The following is an 18,506-nucleotide window of genomic DNA, read 5'->3' on the forward strand; positions in this document are numbered from 1 at the left end:
GCAGGGGCTGCCCGGAGATGATTCGTGCTTCGGTCGGACCCGCCTGGTTTCTCCGCTTCCCATTCTGGCCTCGGGTTTCTCTTTAGCCCAGGCTACCCTGATAACACTCTGGGCCATTGGTGACACCCCCGGGGTGGGGTACATTGGCAATGCGCAGCGAAAGGGGGCTTCCATCACAGCTCCGCTACTCTGCGAAGACAAGCTGCTCCCAGGGGGAGGGGGCCGCTCAGCAGCCAGGCAGGTGCCTCCCTGCCCCTCCCGGAGATAGAGCACAGAGCCAAACAGTGACACACACAGGGGGCTGGAGCTCCAGCTGGTGTCAATCAGCAGAGCCCTTCTGGTATCGAGGGGACCACGGCCATTTGCACTGCGGATGTGCCCCTAGGCGTGAAGGCCCCCACAGCACCTAGCGAGTTATCTTGTCCACCCGTGTGACACTAGGTAGCTTTCGGCCTGGCCAGTCCTTGGATGGGAGACCTGTCCGAAGTGGTAGCAGTGAGCGGGGAGGCGCTGGTGAGGCGTGCTGTCTGTCAGATGGGATCTGAGGGCGCTGGCCACTGGGGATCACGGATTGCTGAGCATTTTGTGGGTGGGTGGGGGTTGGATTTGCAGGGGAGTGGAGGAAATGTGTCTCCTGTTATTGGCAGGGCTGGAGGTGCCGACATTTGGAGCGGGAGGGGGATTCTCTAGCCCAGCAGCCCCCTGATAGCAGCCAGCTGTCTCCCCCCGCTGCAACATGGCGGCTGAGCCTGCTCCCCTCTTCAGCTGTCACCACAGCCCCGTCCCCCTCCCAGCTCCACTCTCTTTGAACCGGCCATCAATAACCGTCCCCTCACGTTCCTCCCCCTTGGCTGCACCCACAGCCCTCTCCCATCGGCTTCGGCCCTCTCACCACCACGCCTCCCATGGCTTCCTGCCCCCCCACCCCTCAGGCCACTCTGCTCCCCCCAGCCTCTGGGCTGCTGTGGTCATGGCCAGTCGCACTGTCCTCAGAATCCTGCCCTGCCTTGGCGTCCCCGGCTCGTTCCCCGGTCCAGCCTCCTGCCTCTCCGGTTGGCCGTTCAATAGCGCTGAGCGGCCCCGTCGTGGAGCAGGCCCCCGCAGTGCTAGGCGCTGTACAAACAGACTGGCCCAGAGAGCTCACAATCTCAGTACACGCCTCTTCCCCCGCTCGGCCAGTGACCCCAGCCTATCACCCATCCATCCGCTTCCCTCCAGCCCCGCCATGCTTCCCTGCATGCTGCCTCTTATGTATGGAGCGCCCTCCTCACGCAGGCGTCTAGGGCCGTTGGAGAGGGGCAGGACGGCCTTGTGAGTCGCTGGAGTGGGACTTGGGATACCTGGCTTCAGTTCTCAGCTCTGCCACAGACTCTTTGTGTCACCTTGGGTGAGTCACTTGAGCCTGGACCCTCAAATGTATTTAACTCCAGTTGATTTCCATGGGAGCGAAGTGTCTAAATGCCCTTGAGGATCTGGCTTTAACCTGGTGTGTCTACACTGCACACTAAACCCAGGCTCTGGCTTAGGTTTGAGTCCAAGCCCCCTTCCGTCCACACACAAATCAGGCTGACTTTGGTCAGCAGATACGACCCAGACCCTAGCAGCCTGCTGGGGGTTGGGTCAGAGCCCGTCTGGCTGAGTTTCTGCTCCAAGCCCGTCACTTTGCAGTGTGGATGCAGCCCAAGTGCAGACCCGAGCTGGAAGGTCCATGTAGCGCAGGGTGGGACCCATTAACAGGGCTAAGACTGGGTCCAGCAGCTGTTAACCCGAGTTTACTATGTAGTTTGGATGCTCAAGTGCAGGATTGGAAACACACAGTCTCCAAGCCCAGTTTGCTATGCAGTGTAGACGCACCCTTTGTGTGTGACCTGAATAACCTGTTGATACCAATGGGCTCAATTCTCTTATTGAGTGGACACCAGAGAACTCAGGCCTGGTCGACACGAGGAAATTAGGTCACTGTAACCATGTCCGTCAGGGGGGTGAAAAAACCACCCCCCTGAGCAGTGCAGCTAAACTAACCCAACCCGCGGTGTACACAGCGTGAGGACCCTGGACAGCACCCACACACAACTCCCACAGAAGGGGGACTAGAAGTTGCTTTGCACAGAGAACCTTGTAACAATGGTCTGGTTCATCCTGGCTGCACAGGGATAGGCTGGTCCTATAGCCCCGTGGCCAGGCGGCTGCAGACCACACTAGCCTTCACTCTGTTCACAGGCACCGTCTTGGAGGTTCTGAGCTCCCCAGGGCCTGTGTCTGGTGGGCAGGGTAGGGCTGCTATTTAATATAGTTATTATCTCCATCACAAAGCGCCCTCGCATCTGACTTCCCCGCACTGCCAGGCCCTTGATCTGTCCCAAGTGCTGAGCTCTGAGCGCCAGGACAAGATACCCACCATCAGTGAACAGTTCCCCAGGGCCAGTGAAGCAGCTCTTGGCTGTCTGCTGCCTGTAACATATGGGCTAATATGCCGCTGCCCTCTACGGGATGCAATCTGAACTGCTCAACTGTGTGCCATAGATCCTAGACTGTAACCAACAACCAGAGATTCTCCTTTAGCATGCGTTGAAGAGACCTGGGATTTTTGGAGCTGAGCATCTGAATTCAATGGATGCTGTTATCGCGAATTGCCTAGTGGCGACGCTGGGTAGGACAGTGACAACTGACGCTCTTGCTTGATTTGCTGCCTTTGGAGCTTGCAGGTGTCTCCTCCCGTAACAATTTGGCTCTGAGCACTGAGCCCTCTGCCGGCTCATTTGTTTGCAGCCTGAGGCTGGAGCATGCACCTGCTGTGTTAAAAAGGTGGCGTTGTTTAAATCATGCCTGCTCCTGGTCTCGTACATCACCCACCCTCCGCAGTGCCCTCGTTCCCAGGGAATGATCCCTGCCTTGAAGAGTTTATAATCTAAGTGCTACTGCAGCTTGGGTGTGGGCAGTTTGTCTAGACGTGCTGTGAGTCTGATTAGATAACACAGAGGTGAAAACCAGAGTGAGAGTGAATTACAGGCAGTGCACTTACTAATGTTGCGGTTGCGCCAGAGGATCAGGGACACAAAACAGTCTCTGCCCTCAAAGAGCGTGCAAACAGTAGTGGATGGGCTCCATGCAGTGGATGGGCTCCTGGGAATGCCTGCCAGGCCACGCTCCGAACTCCCTGGTGCTTGAGAGCTGAGCTCCAGAATGTGAGAGGGGAAAGGATCATGTAACCCTTCTGTTCCCATGATCCTTACTCACTGCCCCTTAATTCTTAGCCTTTGATAATAAACTCGTGATTCTTTTCACTATCAGTCTATCTCAGTGCTGTGATGCTCTCGGGGAGCTGGTCCTGAGTTGAATCAGGCAAGCTGGGGCGCACTGTTCCTCTGGGGACAGCAGGACTGGTATTGCTGTGGGTTTTCAGTGGAGAAGGGGCTGGACGTGACAGGGCAACGTTTCAAATGGCCTCAGGGACTGGGGGGCTCCGATTGTTACCCGGCCTGGGCGGAGAAAGGAGTTCAGCATCCGAGCCCAAGACCTGGCCTCAAGCTCCCGCTCTGCCAAACTCCCTGTGTGACCCTAATCCCACCGCTTCCAGATCTGTGCAATGGGGATGAAACCCACGTCCTTCGGGGGGGGGGGGAGGGATCCCATCACCACCTCCTGCCCATTCACTGCATTCTTTCTCTGCCCCACGCAGGTGCTCGACAACCTCGACAGCCACCTGCGGCGATCGGAATATTTCCGCTTCCTGTGGTTCCCCCACAGTGAGAACGTCAGCATCATCTATCAGGATCATACCAACAAGGTACAGCCCAGCCCACTGCAGCCCTGAGCCTGCCTTCCACCCTGCCCCGGGGTGGGGCGAGGAAGGACACACGCACTGGCAGCAATGAGAAACCAGATCAGGCACCGTTTGAGATACAATGCCAGACCCCGCGTTGAGGAAACCACCATGCTAGAGGGCACCAGTTATGCCTCAGGGAGAGCCAGGCTCAGGGCCTTCTGCTGGTCTCCTCTCCCGGGCCTGGGATCTCCTCCCCTTTGACAGACTGAAGAGGGCCCTGCCTGGCCAACGCTTGGGTTGGAGTCTCCCAACATGCTTGAAGAAATGGTGGTGATGAATCATAGAATCATAGAATCATAGAATATCAGGGTTGGAAGGGACCCCAGAAGGTCATCTAGTCTAACCCCCTGCTCGAAGCAGGACCAATTCCCAGTTAAATCATCCCAGCCAGGGCTTTGTCAAGCCTGACCTTAAAAACCTCTAAGGAAGGAGATTCTACCACCTCCTTAGGTAACGCATTCCAGTGCTTCACCACCCTCCTAGTGAAAAAGTTTTTCCTAATGTCCAATCTAAACCTCCCCCACTGCAACTTGAGACCATTACTCCTCGTTCTGTCATCTGCTACCATTGAGAACAGTCTAGAGCCATCCTCTTTGGAACCCCCTTTCAGGTAGTTGAAAGCAGCTATCAAATCCCCCCTCATTCTTCTCTTCTGCAGACTAAACAATCCCAGCTCCCTCAGCCTCTCCTCATAAGTCATGTGTTCTAGACCCCTAATCATTTTTGTTGCCCTTCGCTGGACTCTCTCCAATTTATCCACATCCTTCTTGTAGTGTGGGGCCCAAAACTGGACACAGTACTCCAGATGAGGCCTCACCAATGTCGAATAGAGGGGAACGATCACGTCCCTCGATCTGCTCGCTATGCCCCTACTTATACATCCCAAAAAGCCATTGGCCTTCTTGGCAACAAGGGCACACTGCTGACTCATATCCAGCTTCTCGTCCACTGTCACCCCTAGGTCCTTTTCCGCAGAACTGCTGCCTAGCCATTCGGTCCCTAGTCTGTAGCGGTGCATTGGATTCTTCCGTCCTAAGTGCAGGACCCTGCACTTATCCTTATTGAACCTCATCAGATTTCTTTTGGCCCAATCCTCCAATTTGTCTAGGTCCTTCTGTATCCTATCCCTCCCCTCCAGCATATCTACCACTCCTCCCAGTTTAGTATCATCCACAAATTTGCTGAGAGTGCAATCCACACCATCCTCCAGATCATTTATGAAGATATTGAACAAAACCGGCCCCAGGACCGACCCCTGGGGCACTCCACTTGACACCGGCTGCCAACTAGACATGGAGCCATTGATCACTACCCGTTGAGCCCGACAATCTAGCCAGCTTTCTACCCACCTTATAGTGCATTCATCCAGCCCATACTTCCTTAACTTGCTGACAAGAATACTGTGGGAGACCGTGTCAAAAGCTTTGCTAAAGTCAAGAAACAATACATCCACTGCTTTCCCTTCATCCACAGAACCAGTAATCTCATCATAAAAGGCGATTAGATTAGTCAGGCATGACCTTCCCTTGGTGAATCCATGCTGGCTGTTCCTGATCACTTTCCTCTCATGCAAGTGCATCAGGATTGATTCTTTGAGGACCTGCTCCATGATTTTTCCGGGGACTGAGGTGAGGCTGACTGGCCTGTAGTTCCCAGGATCCTCCTTCTTCCCTTTTTTAAAGATTGGCACTACATTAGCCTTTTTCCAGTCATCCGGGACTTCCCCCGTTCGCCACGAGTTTTCAAAGATAATGGCCAATGGCTCTGCAATCACAGCCGCCAATTCCTTCAGCACTCTCGGATGCAACGCGTCCGGCCCCATAGACTTGTGCACGTCCAGCTTTTCTAAATAGTCCCTAACCACCTCTATCTCCACAGAGGGCTGGCCATCTCTTCCCCATTTTGTGATGCCCAGCGCAGCAGTCTGGGAGCTGACCTTGTTAGTGAAAACAGAGGCAAAAAAAGCATTGAGTACATTAGCTTTTTCCACATCCTCTGTCACTAGGTTGCCTCCCTCATTCAGTAAGGGGCCCACACTTTCCTTGGCTTTCTTCTTGTTGCCAACATACCTGAAGAAACCCTTCTTGTTACTCTTGACATCTCTTGCTAGCTGCAGCTCCAGGTGCGATTTGGCCCTCCTGATATCATTCCTACATGCCCGAGCAATATTTTTATACTCTTCCCTGGTCATATGTCCAACCTTCCACTTCTTGTAAGCTTCTTTTTTATGTTTAAGATCCGCTAGGATTTCACCATTAAGCCAAGCTGGTCGCCTGCCATATTTACTATTCTTTCGACTCATCGGGATGGTTTGTCCCTGTAACCTCAACAGGGATTCCTTGAAATACAGCCAGCTCTCCTGGACTCCTTTCCCCTTCATGTTAGTCCCCCAGGGGATTCTGGCCATCCGTTCCCTGAGGGAGTCGAAGTCTGCTTTCCTGAAGTCCAGGGTCCGTATCCTGCTGCTTACCTTTCTTCCCTGTGTCAGGATCCTGAACTCAACCAACTCATGGTCACTGCCTCCCAGATTCCCATCCACTTTTGCTTCCCCCACTAATTCTACCCGGTTTGTGAGAAGCAGGTCAAGAAAAGCGCCCCCCCAGTTGGCTCCTCTAGCACTTGCGCCAGGAAATTGTCCCCTACGCTTTCCAAAAACTTCCTGGATTGTCTATGCACCGCAGTATTGCTCTCCCAGCAGATATCAGGAAAATTAAAGTCACCCATGAGAATCAGGGCATGCGATCTAGTAGCTTCCGTGAGCTGCCGGAAGAAAGCCTCATCTACCTCATCCCCCTGGTCCGGTGGTCTATAGCAGACTCCCACCACTACATCACTCTTGTTGCACACACTTCTAAACTTAATCCAGAGACACTCAGGTTTTTCTACAGTTTCGTACCGGAGCTCTGAGCAGTCATACTGCTCCCTTACATACAGTGCTACTCCCCCACCTTTTCTGCCCTGCCTGTCCTTCCTGAACAGTTTATATCCATTCATGACAGTACTCCAGTCATGTGAGTTATCCCACCAAGTCTCTGTTATTCCAATCACGTCATAGTTCCTTGACATCACCAGGACGTCCAGTTCTCCCTGCTTGTTTCCAAGGCTTTGTGCATTCGTATATAAGCACTTGAGATAACCTGTTGATCGCCCCTCATTCCCAGTATGAGGCAGGAGCCCTCCCCTCACAGACATTCCTGCCTGTGCTTCCTCCCGGTATCCCGCTTTCCCACTTACCTCAGGGCTTTGGTCTCCTTCCCCCGGTGAACCTAGTTTAAAGCCCTCCTCACTAGGTTAGCCAGCCTGCTGGCAAAGATGCTCTTCCCTCTCTTCGTAAGATGGAGCCCGTCTCTGCCCAGCACTCCTCCTTCATGGAACACCATCCCATGGTCAAAGAATCCAAAGCCTTCTCTCCGACACCACCTGCGTAGCCATTCGTTGACTTCCACGATTCGACGGTCCCTACCCAGGCCTTTTCCTTCCACGGGAAGGATGGACGAGAACACCACTTGCACCTCCAACTCCTTTATCCTTCTTCCCAGAGCCACGTAGTCCGCAGTGATCCTCTCAAGGTCATTCTTGGCAGTATCATTGGTGCCCACATGGAGAAGCAGGAAGGGGTAGCGATCCGAGGGCTTGATGAGTCTCGGCAGTCTCTCCGTCACATCGCGAATCATAGCCCCTGGCAAGCAGCAGACTTCTCGGTTTTCCCGGTCAGGGCGGCAGATAGATGACTCAGTCCCCCGGAGGAGAGAGTCCCCGACCAACATCACCCGCCTCCTTCTCTTGGGAGTGGTGGTCGTGGAACCCCCAACCTCAGGACATCGCATCTCATGCCTTCCAACCAGCTGAGTCTCCTTCTGCTTTCTCGCCCCAGACATATCATCTGGTCCACTCTCCGCAACGGTACCTGCAGAGAGAACATGAAAGCGGTTAGTTACCTGTGTCTGTGTTACTGGAACCCGGACATTCCGCTTACCTCTTCTGGAGGTCACATGTTGCCAAGCTTCTTCACTGGCCTCTTGGCTCCTCTGTGCAACCTGCTCTATATCTTTAGAGCCTTGTGCCCCTAGAAGCCTATCCTGAGTTTTGTCCAGAAAATCCTCAGTTTCTCGTATGCAACGCAGGGTTGTTATCTGTTGCTTGAGACCTTCAATCTTCTCTTCCAATATGGAGACCAGCCTGCACTTTGTACAGACAAAGTCGCTTCTGTCCTGTGGAAGAAAGACAAACATGGCACATCCAGTGCAGGTCACAACAGCTGAACCCCCCACTTCCATATCACCTTCCTACTATGAGCTTCCTCAGAGCAGTTTGCAAGACGTAAGCCTCACTGGGCTCACTCCAGGCGAACTCCCAGGCAAACTCCTGCTGTGAGCTGCTCTGCTGTCCCCCGCTGCTCAGCTGGTTCGCGAAGCTCTGGCTATTTTTAAACAGCCAGGCTTCCCTGACGCAAACAAACAGACACCCTAATGCCCGCCCCCTGCAGGCTAGCAGCCAATCAGACACTCACTCAGGCTCTCACACTGCCAGTGGCATTCCAAGCCGCTCCCATCGGGGGCGCTGTGCTACCGGGAGTGCCCTCCTATGCCTGAGAGGGGTGACTGAACCTCATGTCACTTCTTGTACCCAAGACCCCATGATGCCTTGCACAAGAGTATGACCTCAGTCTCCAGGCCAGATTTGAGCGGGGGCAGGTCCGTTTTGCCACCCTCATTCCCCAGCGTCCATTTTATGCTCCCTGCCGTCAGTGTGAATGTCCTGGAAAGAGAGGCAAAGGAGGCATGGGCTGCCAGTCTCCTCCTGCCTGGGGAAATCTCTGATCAGAGCCTTCATGTGATACCTTTCAGCCTCCTTCGTCCTCCGCCAACTGGTTTTGGGACTACGCCGCCGGATACTATCTGCTGGAGTTTCTGCTCTGGATCAGGTAGGGATGGATTCTTGTCGCGTTTTGGTATGGCGCCCTGTTGCAGGTATGGCTGTTAAGGAATCCACTTGGGGATATGCTGACACAGCACGCCAGGCCCCTGAGGATTTACGTTTCATTGTTTGTTCCCTGCATCTACAGAATAAATCCAGTGCTAGGAGAAGAGGCAACCAGCTGTTCCGCCTGAATTAGGTCAGGGCACCTGATCTGGGGTGGAAGAAACTTGACTTGGAGTCTGGAACTGCCTGAGTGTTAGTCCTGGCTCTGCTGCTGACCTCGGAAGTCAGCACACACATACACTTTCTGTGCCTCAGTTTCCCCAGGTGTGCAATGAGGGTAATGGCTGGGTTTGGGACACAGAGGGTTGTGAGGATTAGTTTTTGAAGGTCTAAAGTGTCCTATACATGCTCGGTATTGTTAGAAACTGGTGGCACTGCTCCTTTAAATAGCCAGGAATCCACAATGTTCTGTGTAAGCTAGGGGATTCCAGACGGTCACCAGCTTACTGGCTGGCTGCATGGTGCTGGCTCCTCCTCCTCCTTTCCAGCTGCTCAGTCACTTCTTCATGTGACTCTTTTGCTGTCGGGCTGTTCCAGGATTAGGGTGGGGTCACGGGGAGGGCGAATGGGATCAGGACGCGTCTTACGACGGTGAGCCCCCTGCTACGAGGAGGTTGGAGCCCCACTGGCTGGAGCCAGTCCCCACCCCGCGAGGAGCCAGCATGATGATGGTTGCCCCATCTCAAAAAAGATATACTGGAATTGGAAATGGTTCAGAAAAGGGCCACAAAAATGATTAGGGGTCTGGAACAGCTTCCGTATGAGGAGAGATTAATAAGACTGGGACTTTTCAGTTTGGAAAAAAGACAACTAAGGGGAGATATGATTGAAGTCTATAAAATCATGACTGGTGTAGACAAAGTAGATAAGGAAGTGTTGTTTACTACTTCTCATTACACAAGAACTAGGGGTCACCAAATGAAATGAATAGGCAGCAAGTTTAAAACAAATAAAAGGAAGTATTTCTTCACTCAACGCACAGTCAACCTGTGGAACTCCTTGCCAAAGGATGTTGTGAAGGCCAAGACCATAACAGGGTTCAAAAAAGAACTAGATAAATTCATGGAGGATAGGTCCATCAATGGCTATTAGCCAGGATGGGCAAGGATGGTGTCCCTAGCCTCTGTTTGCCAGAAGCTGGGAATGAACGACAGGGGATGGATCACTTGATGATCACCTGTTCTGTTCATTCCCTCTGAAGCATCTATCATTGGCCACTGTTGAAAGACAGGATACTGGCCTAGACGGACCGTTGGTCTGACCCATTGGGGCCATTCTTATGTTATGTTCTTATGAATTCAGGGGAGGGAGGATGGTTGGGACTGGCCGGGCTAGGATGGAAGGTGTAATATGATATCAAATCACCACCAGGCTGTAACAAACTCTCCAGATACCCATTGTCAGATTAAGGGGGAACTTTCCCTTACTTCCGTTCTACATCTCTACGCATCCATTTCCAGAGGTGCAGAAAGCCCTGCGACTATTGTTAAAAACAAAACCACTCAGCTGTGTGTGTCAGCAACTCTCTACTGCTGAGGGAGATTCTCCCTCAGCTTAGATGTGTAAGAGGCGTTGTGCTTTAGGAGCAGGAGGATCTGAGTTCTATCTCTGCTGTTACCATGAAGTACCAAGTAGCCAGAGTACATCACATGGCAACAGCCACAAACTCCCCAGGTAGCTGCAGCTTCCGCCAGTCCCTGTTGCAAGGAGCTTGAGATCTAAACAGATCAGATGTAAGTGGTCCATACTGGATGTGGAAGTAACTGGCTTATGGCAGAGAAGTGTTCAAAGGCTTCACAGAAGAAGTGAGTTTTTGCTCTGTACATACAGCACCTAACACACTGGGGCCCTGATCCGTGACTAGGGCTCCTAAGTGCTACCATAATACAAATAATTAATAATAATGCTCAGAATCCAGAGGTGCTGAAGGCAGAAAGGGCTACCCCACCTACTCCCAGTCTGAGCCTTGTCACCAAGAGCCCACTGATCGGGCAGGATGAGGGGCGGATGCAGACACAGCCAGGGGACAGTAACCCTTCATCCTTAGCTGGGCGATCTCTGCACAGTCTGCTCCCTAGAGCTGCTGTTCTTTTGAGAGCCAGGCTGCCTCATGGGTGCATCAGGCAGAGTCAGAGAGGGTAAAGTTTACAGTGTGAGGGAAGAGGAGGAACCCAATGGTTCCTGGTCTTGTTGGATGCCCCCAATGAAATCTTTTAGTTTGATTTCTGTGTGAACCTGTGTGGATAACTGTCTGCCGACAGCAGCCACCTCGCATGAAGGGCACCCACAGAGAATTGTCAGGTGCCTTGAGCGCCTGGATTTTGAGCAGACTGTCGGCAAAGGCACCATCCGATGTGATTTCATGGGGTCACTGCTGGCTACCTGCCAGCTTTGTGTGTTGGGTGTTTTGGGGGAGTTAGTGCCCAGGAAACAGCTAATTAAGTCCAGGCCCTGAACTACATCTCCCGCCTCTTCCCTGAGCAGAGAAACATGCCACTGGGGTTTGTTCAGCCCTTGTACTGTGGCTGTGCAGGGCCCTTGGAAACCAACTAGTACAGGGGTGGGCAAACTATGGCCCGCTGTCCGGATTTGGCCCACCGGCCATTTTAATCCGACCCTCGAGCTTCCGCTGGGGAGCAGGGTCTGGAGCTTGCCCCGGTCCGGCGCTCCAGATGAGGAGCAGAGTTGGGGGCTGCTCCGCACAGTTCCCGGGAGCAGCGACATGTCATCCCTCTAGCTCCTATGCGGAGGGGCAGCCAGGGGGCCCCTCTCTGCACGCTGCCCCCACCCCAAGCACCACCTCCACAGCTCCCATTGGTCAGGAACCATGGCCAATAAGAACTGCAGGGGCAGCGCCTGCAGACGGGGCAGCACGCAGCAGAGCCATCTGGCCGTGCCTCCACCTAGGTGCCAGAGGGGGGACATGCTGCTGCTTCTGGGAGCCGCTTGAGGTAAGCGCTGCCCAGAGTCTGCACCCCTGAACCACCCCACCCCTCCCATGCCCCAACCCCCTGCCCCAGCCTGATCCCCCTCCCACCCTCCGAACCCCTCAATCCCAGCCCAGAACACCCTCCTGCACCCCAAACCCCTCATCCCCAGAGCCCGCACCCCCAGCTAGAGCCCGTACCCCCAGCCCCTCCACATCCCTTCTGCCCCAGCTGGGAGTCCCACTCTCACATCCTGAACTCATTTCTGCCCCACCCTGGAGCCCGCACCCCCAGCCAGAGCCCTCACCCCCTCCCACACCCCAACCCCAATTTCATGAGCATTCATGGCCCGCCATACAATTTCCATACTCAGATGTGGCCCTTGGGCCAAAAGATTTGCCCACCCCTGAAATACTGTGTTATGCTGCCCTCTAGCGGATGAACCCAGCCCTGATTGACACTGCCCAGGTAGCCCCCAAGCTTAGAGCCACATGGCCAGGGAAGGGCTGGGGGCTGAATGGTGGTGGGAGGGCAAGGAGAGGGAATGCAGCGTGTGAGTGTTTGACTGTGGAAACCTGTCTTTGCTTGTTACTTCACATCCACTTAGCCCCTGAGCCAGGCTGCTCCCCACCTGTCTCTTGCTCTGTGTTTGCCCAGCCCAGCGGGCCCTGATCTCAGCTGGGGACTCTGGGGGTCCCTGGCATACAAGCGACAGCTCCTGATGTGAAGGATTTCCTTTGGCTGCATGGGTCCTGTAGGCGTTTCCACTCCCTGGGCCAGAGCATCCATGTTCCAGCTCCCGTCCAGCTGGTGGAGTTTCACTGGCCTCGAATCGGGCCCATGATCTGGGCTTCCTGAGGGCGTTTTGCTGAAACTTCCTCCTGCTCACACAAGTCCAGACTGATAGATGTGTAAGGCCAGAGGGGAGCAGTACGCTGAGTAGTCTGATCTCCTTAGAGCACAGGCCATCACATCTCATCCAGCGATTCCTGCATCAGGCCCAGAGCTTCTGGATGAGCTAGAGCAGATCTGTTAGAAAGAGACACCCAGGCCTGAGTTACAGACTCTGCATGATGGAGAAACCACCATGTCCCTAGGTGAGCTGCCCCAGTGATGAATTACCCTCGCAGTTAATCCTATGCATCCTATTTCTAGCCTGACTTTATCTCGCTTCAACTCCCAGCTGCTCTGCCTTGATCTACCTTTGGCTAGATTAAAGAGCCTACTCTCTGAAATCTCCTCCTCTGTAGGTACTAGGAGGTTTAGGAACCCTCTAGGGCACTGTCACTGCAGCCTCCAGACTGTACGGCCTTGCCGCAGGGGGCTGATCTCCAGGACCTCCCGAGGGCCCTTCCAGCCCGACATTGCTCTGATTCTAAGGGGGGTGGCATGTCCGAGCGAGCTTTGGCCCCTTTGGCTCCCAGCAGTGCTCTGAGGCTGACATCTCTGCTGGGGTGCAAGGCCAGAAAAGGGGGCGCAGCATCTCAAGCTTGGGGTGTGAGGGCAATGACTGAACAGTGCACTAGAGGCAGCTCAACCCAAGTACCCTCCTTCCTGCCACCCCAACTGGCCTGCAGGGCCCCTTGGCCTTGCAGACCCTGAGACAGCCCTGGCCTCCTTCTGTCTCCTAAAGGGGACCTAGTGGCCTGTGATCACCCCTTCCCCTCCTAACGACCTCAGGGGGCAGCTGGTCGAGTGGTGCCACCCTTTGGGAACTACTGAGGGGCTGGCTTGGCCGTCAGATCCACCCACCCCTTTGGGGAGCCCTGGCCCCTTGTCAGAGGCAGACCTGAGATGTGCTCTCCATGGTTCTGCCCCGGCCCTGATCTCTCTGTCTCCCCTGCAGCACGTTCCTGCCCGTCCTGGTGTGTTGGATCAATCGCTTCTTCTTCTGGCTCCTCTTCACGGGCAAGGTGGAGCACGTCAACCTCAGCTACAAGATCTTCAACTACGAGTGCCGCTTCAGACAGCACGTCCAGGACTGGGCTATCCCCATGTAAGCGGCTCTGCGGAACCCCCCCACCACACCGAGACCGTGCAAGGGGCTGTACGGGAACTGCTGGCTGTGCAATGCAACTCTGCACCCCTTCATGGCCCAGTCCTGCGTGCGTACGCTAGCGGGAGGGGAGAGATTGCACGGTGCCTCTTTTCTTCCTACTTCCCAGTCACACTCAGGCAGGAGCCAGGCTCAGGAAAGCTCCTTCCCGTGACTCATCTGCTCAGCGACCGTTGGATGCCCCCAGAGCACACGGACGTCCAGGCTGGGGGTTTGCGAGACGGCCAGGCTCTGGGGTAATCAGCAATCCCTTGCAGGATGGCTGGGCCCAGGCCAGGGCTTACGGGGCCCCACTGTGCTGTGATGCTGGCAGCAGAGACCTGAGAGAAACTCAGGGTCTGTCTGTATCCAGCTGCCTCACTAACGAATCCCTGTTCTAGCCATTACAGCGCAGCTTGTGTCTCCTCAACCCGGGACCAGGGCATGCTTGGAGCACTGCTGTAGGTCACATGACTGCCCTAGCCAGTTAGATTAATTGGCATGTCCAAGGATGTATAAAGGAAGCCTCCCCCTTCCCCCGCCTGCCCCCCCAGTGACTGAGCAAGTTGCTAGCCCAGCACAGCTTAGGGGTATGTGGGGACAGGGCTGAGAGAGCCTTGAACTACTGAAGACATGAAGCGGCAAAGAGTCCTGTGGCTTCGTGTAGACTAACAGACGTACTGGAGCATAAGGTTTCGCGAAAGCTCCCGCTCCGATACGTCCGTTAGTCTGTAAGGTGCCACAGGACTCCTTGCCGCTTTTACAGATCCAGACTAACACGGCTATCCCCCTGACACTTGAAGACCTGAAGAGACCCACAGAATTTAGGTCCAGATCCTAACTCCCTGTGGCTTAACTCCCACTGAGGTGAGGTACCTAATACCCTTGGAGGGTTACTCCTCGAAGCGGGTTACTGCTTTCACACTCTGGTTTTGTTCCATGTGGGACCAATCAGCAGATTCCCACCCCAGGTGGGTAACCCAGCCACCGGTGCACTAGGACCCAAACTGGTTCCTCCATTTGCATGTTCCTCTCAAACAGACACAGAAGGGTGAATTCGTCGCCTCTTGAGAGCACACCGGGCATGAAGCGCTGAAATGCAGGGCCCGGCCGCTGGGGTTAAACCCTGGGGGCGTGTGTATGTGGGGGGAATCTCTCCAAACACATGCACAGAAAACTCAGAGCAGCATCGCTTCCCTGTTAGCCTGAGGGGCCGTCCTGCAGGGACCAGCTCTGCTGGTGGCGAGAGGCTGGAAGGTGGTTCTGGTCCCGGCTTAGCTCTAATAACGACTCCGTAAGCTAAATTGATAACGACTCCGTAAATTAATCACTCACAAAAGGGAGGGATTTTAATGCCAGCTAGAGCCAAGTGCGATGCAGGCAGCTATGAAAGCTTCCCCCCCTCTGCTCTGCCAGCGTGCCGCAGCCCCCCTGCTATTCCAACCAGGGGCACCCTCCCCAACAGCTCTGCTGATCCCCTCAGTCCCGACCCGCAACCCCTGCCCTTGCAGCGCTAGGGGCAGAGGTGGTCAGGCTCTGAACTCGCCCCGCTGTGGGGACGGGTGGTTTGAGGCACAGCAGCGAGATGGCGGCTCCAGTGCTGACGTGCGCTCTGGGGGCCGTTTGCACCTGGGCAGTGAGAAGACGAAGGAGGCCCTGCTGGAGCTGAAGGCCGTGCTGGAGAACAACCCCAAAGTGGTGGCCCACTACCCAGTGGAGGTGCGCTTTGCTCGGGGGGACGACATCTTGCTGAGTCCCTGTTTCCAGAGAGACAGCTGCTACATGAACATCATCATGTACAGGTAAAGCGGGGGCTGGGCCGGGAAGAACGGGCTGCGGCCAGCTCTGGCTCTGGCAGGGCCGGGGGCCGAGAGGACGGGGGCTGCAGCACAAGGCAGAGTTAACGTGGACATTGGAAGCTGGTGTTACCAGACGTCGACGGCGCGGCCGATCCGGATCTCGCTGCTCGTGCTCCGCTAGGAGTTGGTGGGCCGGTGACCCCAGAGTTTCCTTCCTCTGCTGCCCAGGGGCAGAAAAACTGTCCACTCGCTTGAGAGTCCTGACTTATGTTCCCAGCTCCATGGCTATGGGACCATGGGCCAGTCAAGTCGCCTCCCTGTGCCTTAGTTTCCCCACATGTCACACGGGGATTACAATACGGGCTGGGTCATGGAGATTTTAACTGTTGAGTTTATTATTTACTCCCAGCTGGTTGGTTTGATCATGGACAACCAGATTAAAAGAGCTGTTGGGTCCTGTCCCACTGGGAATTCTTATTGTTACTTAATTGTTCGTATTGTGGGGATGTCTACGGGCCCTGTTATGGACCAGGTCCCCATTGTGCTGGACAAACACAGACCCGAAAATGTTACCCAGCCTGTTCTCCGGGGCTCTGTCCTGACCGATGTTAAATGTCCCAAGCGATGGGTCTTTCCCGCGGGACAGTGCACGGCAGAGATCCATCTCCCCCCCGAGAAGGTCTTCCTGACATTCACCCCCGGTGCCCTTGGCTCAGTTTTAATCCGGTCCTGGAGACAGAGCGCGCCTCTGGCCCACCTAGTCTGAGCCGGGGCAGAGTCTACCGCAGGCCCTACCCAGCCGGGGTTCGTCCTTGAGCTCATGTGCCAGCAGCTGCTACCTCCAGCGCTGACGGTGCCGGGTTCACACCCCACCGCTGGCCCGAGTCGGGCTGGCTACAGAAGCAGCACCCAGCCCAGGGGCTCAAACTCCCGTGGGTCCCATGAGCATCCCCCAGGGGGGGAAGCCACAACCTCTGTGAAGGAGAGGGTAGCTCTGTCTCCCTCTAGTGGCCCATCCGTGTAAGAGGTGAATGAGTTTGTCGTCATGTACCCCCTTTGTCGTCATGTACCCCCTTTGTCGTCTTAATGCCAAAGAAGCCCTCTGTGAAGGGGGACGGAGGCAGCTGCTAGCCACTGACTCTGCCCTGTGCCCTCAGGCCCTACGGGAAGGACGTGCCCCGGCTGGACTATTGGCTGGCCTACGAGAGCATCATGAAGAAGGCTGGGGGGCGACCGCACTGGGCAAAGGTACCGATGCAGCCTGGCCCGTGGGCTCAGGGAGGAATCAGAGCCCTGGTCTTTGAGCCCAGCCCTTGCTCTTTAACCCCGTGAACTAGACAGGCCTGACCCACACTCCAGGTTCTGAGGGTAACGAGGAGGGTGGCTGCTGTGGGTGGAAAGGTGCAGTGGGGCCTGCCTGGATGCTCACTGAGGCAGAGACCTGATCTGGCTCATCTGGGAACCCCCTGGCCTGTCCTCTCTGACATGACCCATTTCCACTGCTGCGGGTTCCCAGCCATATACAGGAGAGTTGGGCCAGGGGCCAGGCAGGGGTGGGGGTGGCATGAATCAGTCATTGTCCCCCTGGGGTAAGGGAAAGGCCTCAGTAGATTCAAGGAGGGGCGGGTGGTAGGTGAGGGTCCTCCTAGGGCAGGGGGCGAAGGAGAGATGGGGGAAGGGGTGGCTTGGCTTAGCTTTCAGTCTGGACTCATGAGGGCAAACATGGCCTTTAGAATCTCATGGATGAGCAAAGTGGTCCCTTTAGACATAGAGGGTCTGTCTACACTGCACACAGAACCCAGGCTCTGGTTCAGGTTTGAGACCAAGTCCCTCTTCCGTCCACACACCAATCACTCTGAGTCAGGTCAGCAAGTACTCAGAGCCTGGGCCCTAGGACCCTGCCAGGGGGTGGGTCAGAGCCCAGGCCCTGCTGTGAATCAGGTCCAACCCCTGGCATTGTGCAGTGTGGACCCAGGTCAAGCTGTGGACCTGAATCAGAAGGTCTGTATTGTGCAGTGTGGACGCACTAGCATGACTGGAAGACCCGGGCCCAGCAATTGTAAGCCCGGGTTTACCATGCAGTGTGGACGCTCAAGGCTGGGCTTCGAAATGAGCCACAGACCTGGGTTTACAAAGCAAGGGAGATGTCCCTAAAGGTGTCAGAGGCAGGGGGATTTCAGGGCAGGTTTCACTGTATGTTTTAGCTCCTGCCACCCCTGGACTTCGCAGACCTTCCATCTGTAACAACCATACCACCCTGTGCTGCTCCTCTCCAGATGGAGCCAGCTAGTCCCGCTCTGATTGTAAAGCCTCTGGGGTCGGGACTCTGTTGCTGTGTCTCTGGCGGAGAGCTCATGTCTGCTGTTGTTGTTGCTCAGTGTTTGTGGGCAGGGGTTGTGTGACACAGTCGCTCTCTTGTAGGCTCACACCTGTACCCGGAAGGACTTTGAGAAGATGTATCCCGGCTTCCAGAAGTTCTGCACCATCCGGGAGGAGTTGGATCCCACCGGCATGTTCCTGAACGCGTACCTGGAGAAGGTGTTTTATTAAGGGAGGATGGGACGCTGGAGAAGAGAAATGAAGCTTGCCAGCCCATCTCCCATGCTCTGTCCTTTAGAAATGCTCCTTGTGAGACTTGCTCCTTCCATGATGTCCCCCAGATTAGAACCTAACCATTATCTCTCTGGGCTTCCAGCATGTCCCATCTCCATCTCTTAGGCTGGAAGCTCTTGAGTCAGGGACTGTCCACATTTAGTGTCCTGTACAGCTCCGAACACATTGTCAGAGAGAACACATCAATAAAGAACCAGCAGTAAATGGAAACAGTCTGTAGGCTCTGTGCTGTCGGATCATGTGCTGATCAAGGGGCCTTTGCCCAGGTACCACTCCTGGAGAAAGTGCTGGTCAGGGTGTTATCTGCATGCCAGGAGTTCTGT

The 18,506-nt window shown here is 55.0% G+C and overlaps 1 protein-coding gene across 1 annotated transcript in view; it reads left to right on the forward strand.

Annotated features, from left to right (window-relative positions):
* Positions 1-18,120, forward strand: part of LOC144261880 (L-gulonolactone oxidase-like) — a 54,156-nt gene extending 36,036 nt beyond the window's left edge. The window contains exons 10-15 of the mRNA XM_077811453.1: positions 3,680-3,787; positions 8,674-8,750; positions 13,583-13,732; positions 15,409-15,573; positions 16,728-16,818; positions 17,992-18,120. Coding sequence (XP_077667579.1) covers positions 3,680-3,787; positions 8,674-8,750; positions 13,583-13,732; positions 15,409-15,573; positions 16,728-16,818; positions 17,992-18,120 — 720 coding nt within the window. The remainder of the gene's footprint in view (positions 1-3,679; positions 3,788-8,673; positions 8,751-13,582; positions 13,733-15,408; positions 15,574-16,727; positions 16,819-17,991) is intronic.
* The last annotated feature ends 386 nt before the right edge of the window (positions 18,121-18,506 follow it).

This window comes from Eretmochelys imbricata, chromosome 3 (assembly GCF_965152235.1).
Source record: "Eretmochelys imbricata isolate rEreImb1 chromosome 3, rEreImb1.hap1, whole genome shotgun sequence".
In the NCBI taxonomy this organism is placed as follows: Eukaryota; Metazoa; Chordata; order Testudines; family Cheloniidae; genus Eretmochelys; species Eretmochelys imbricata.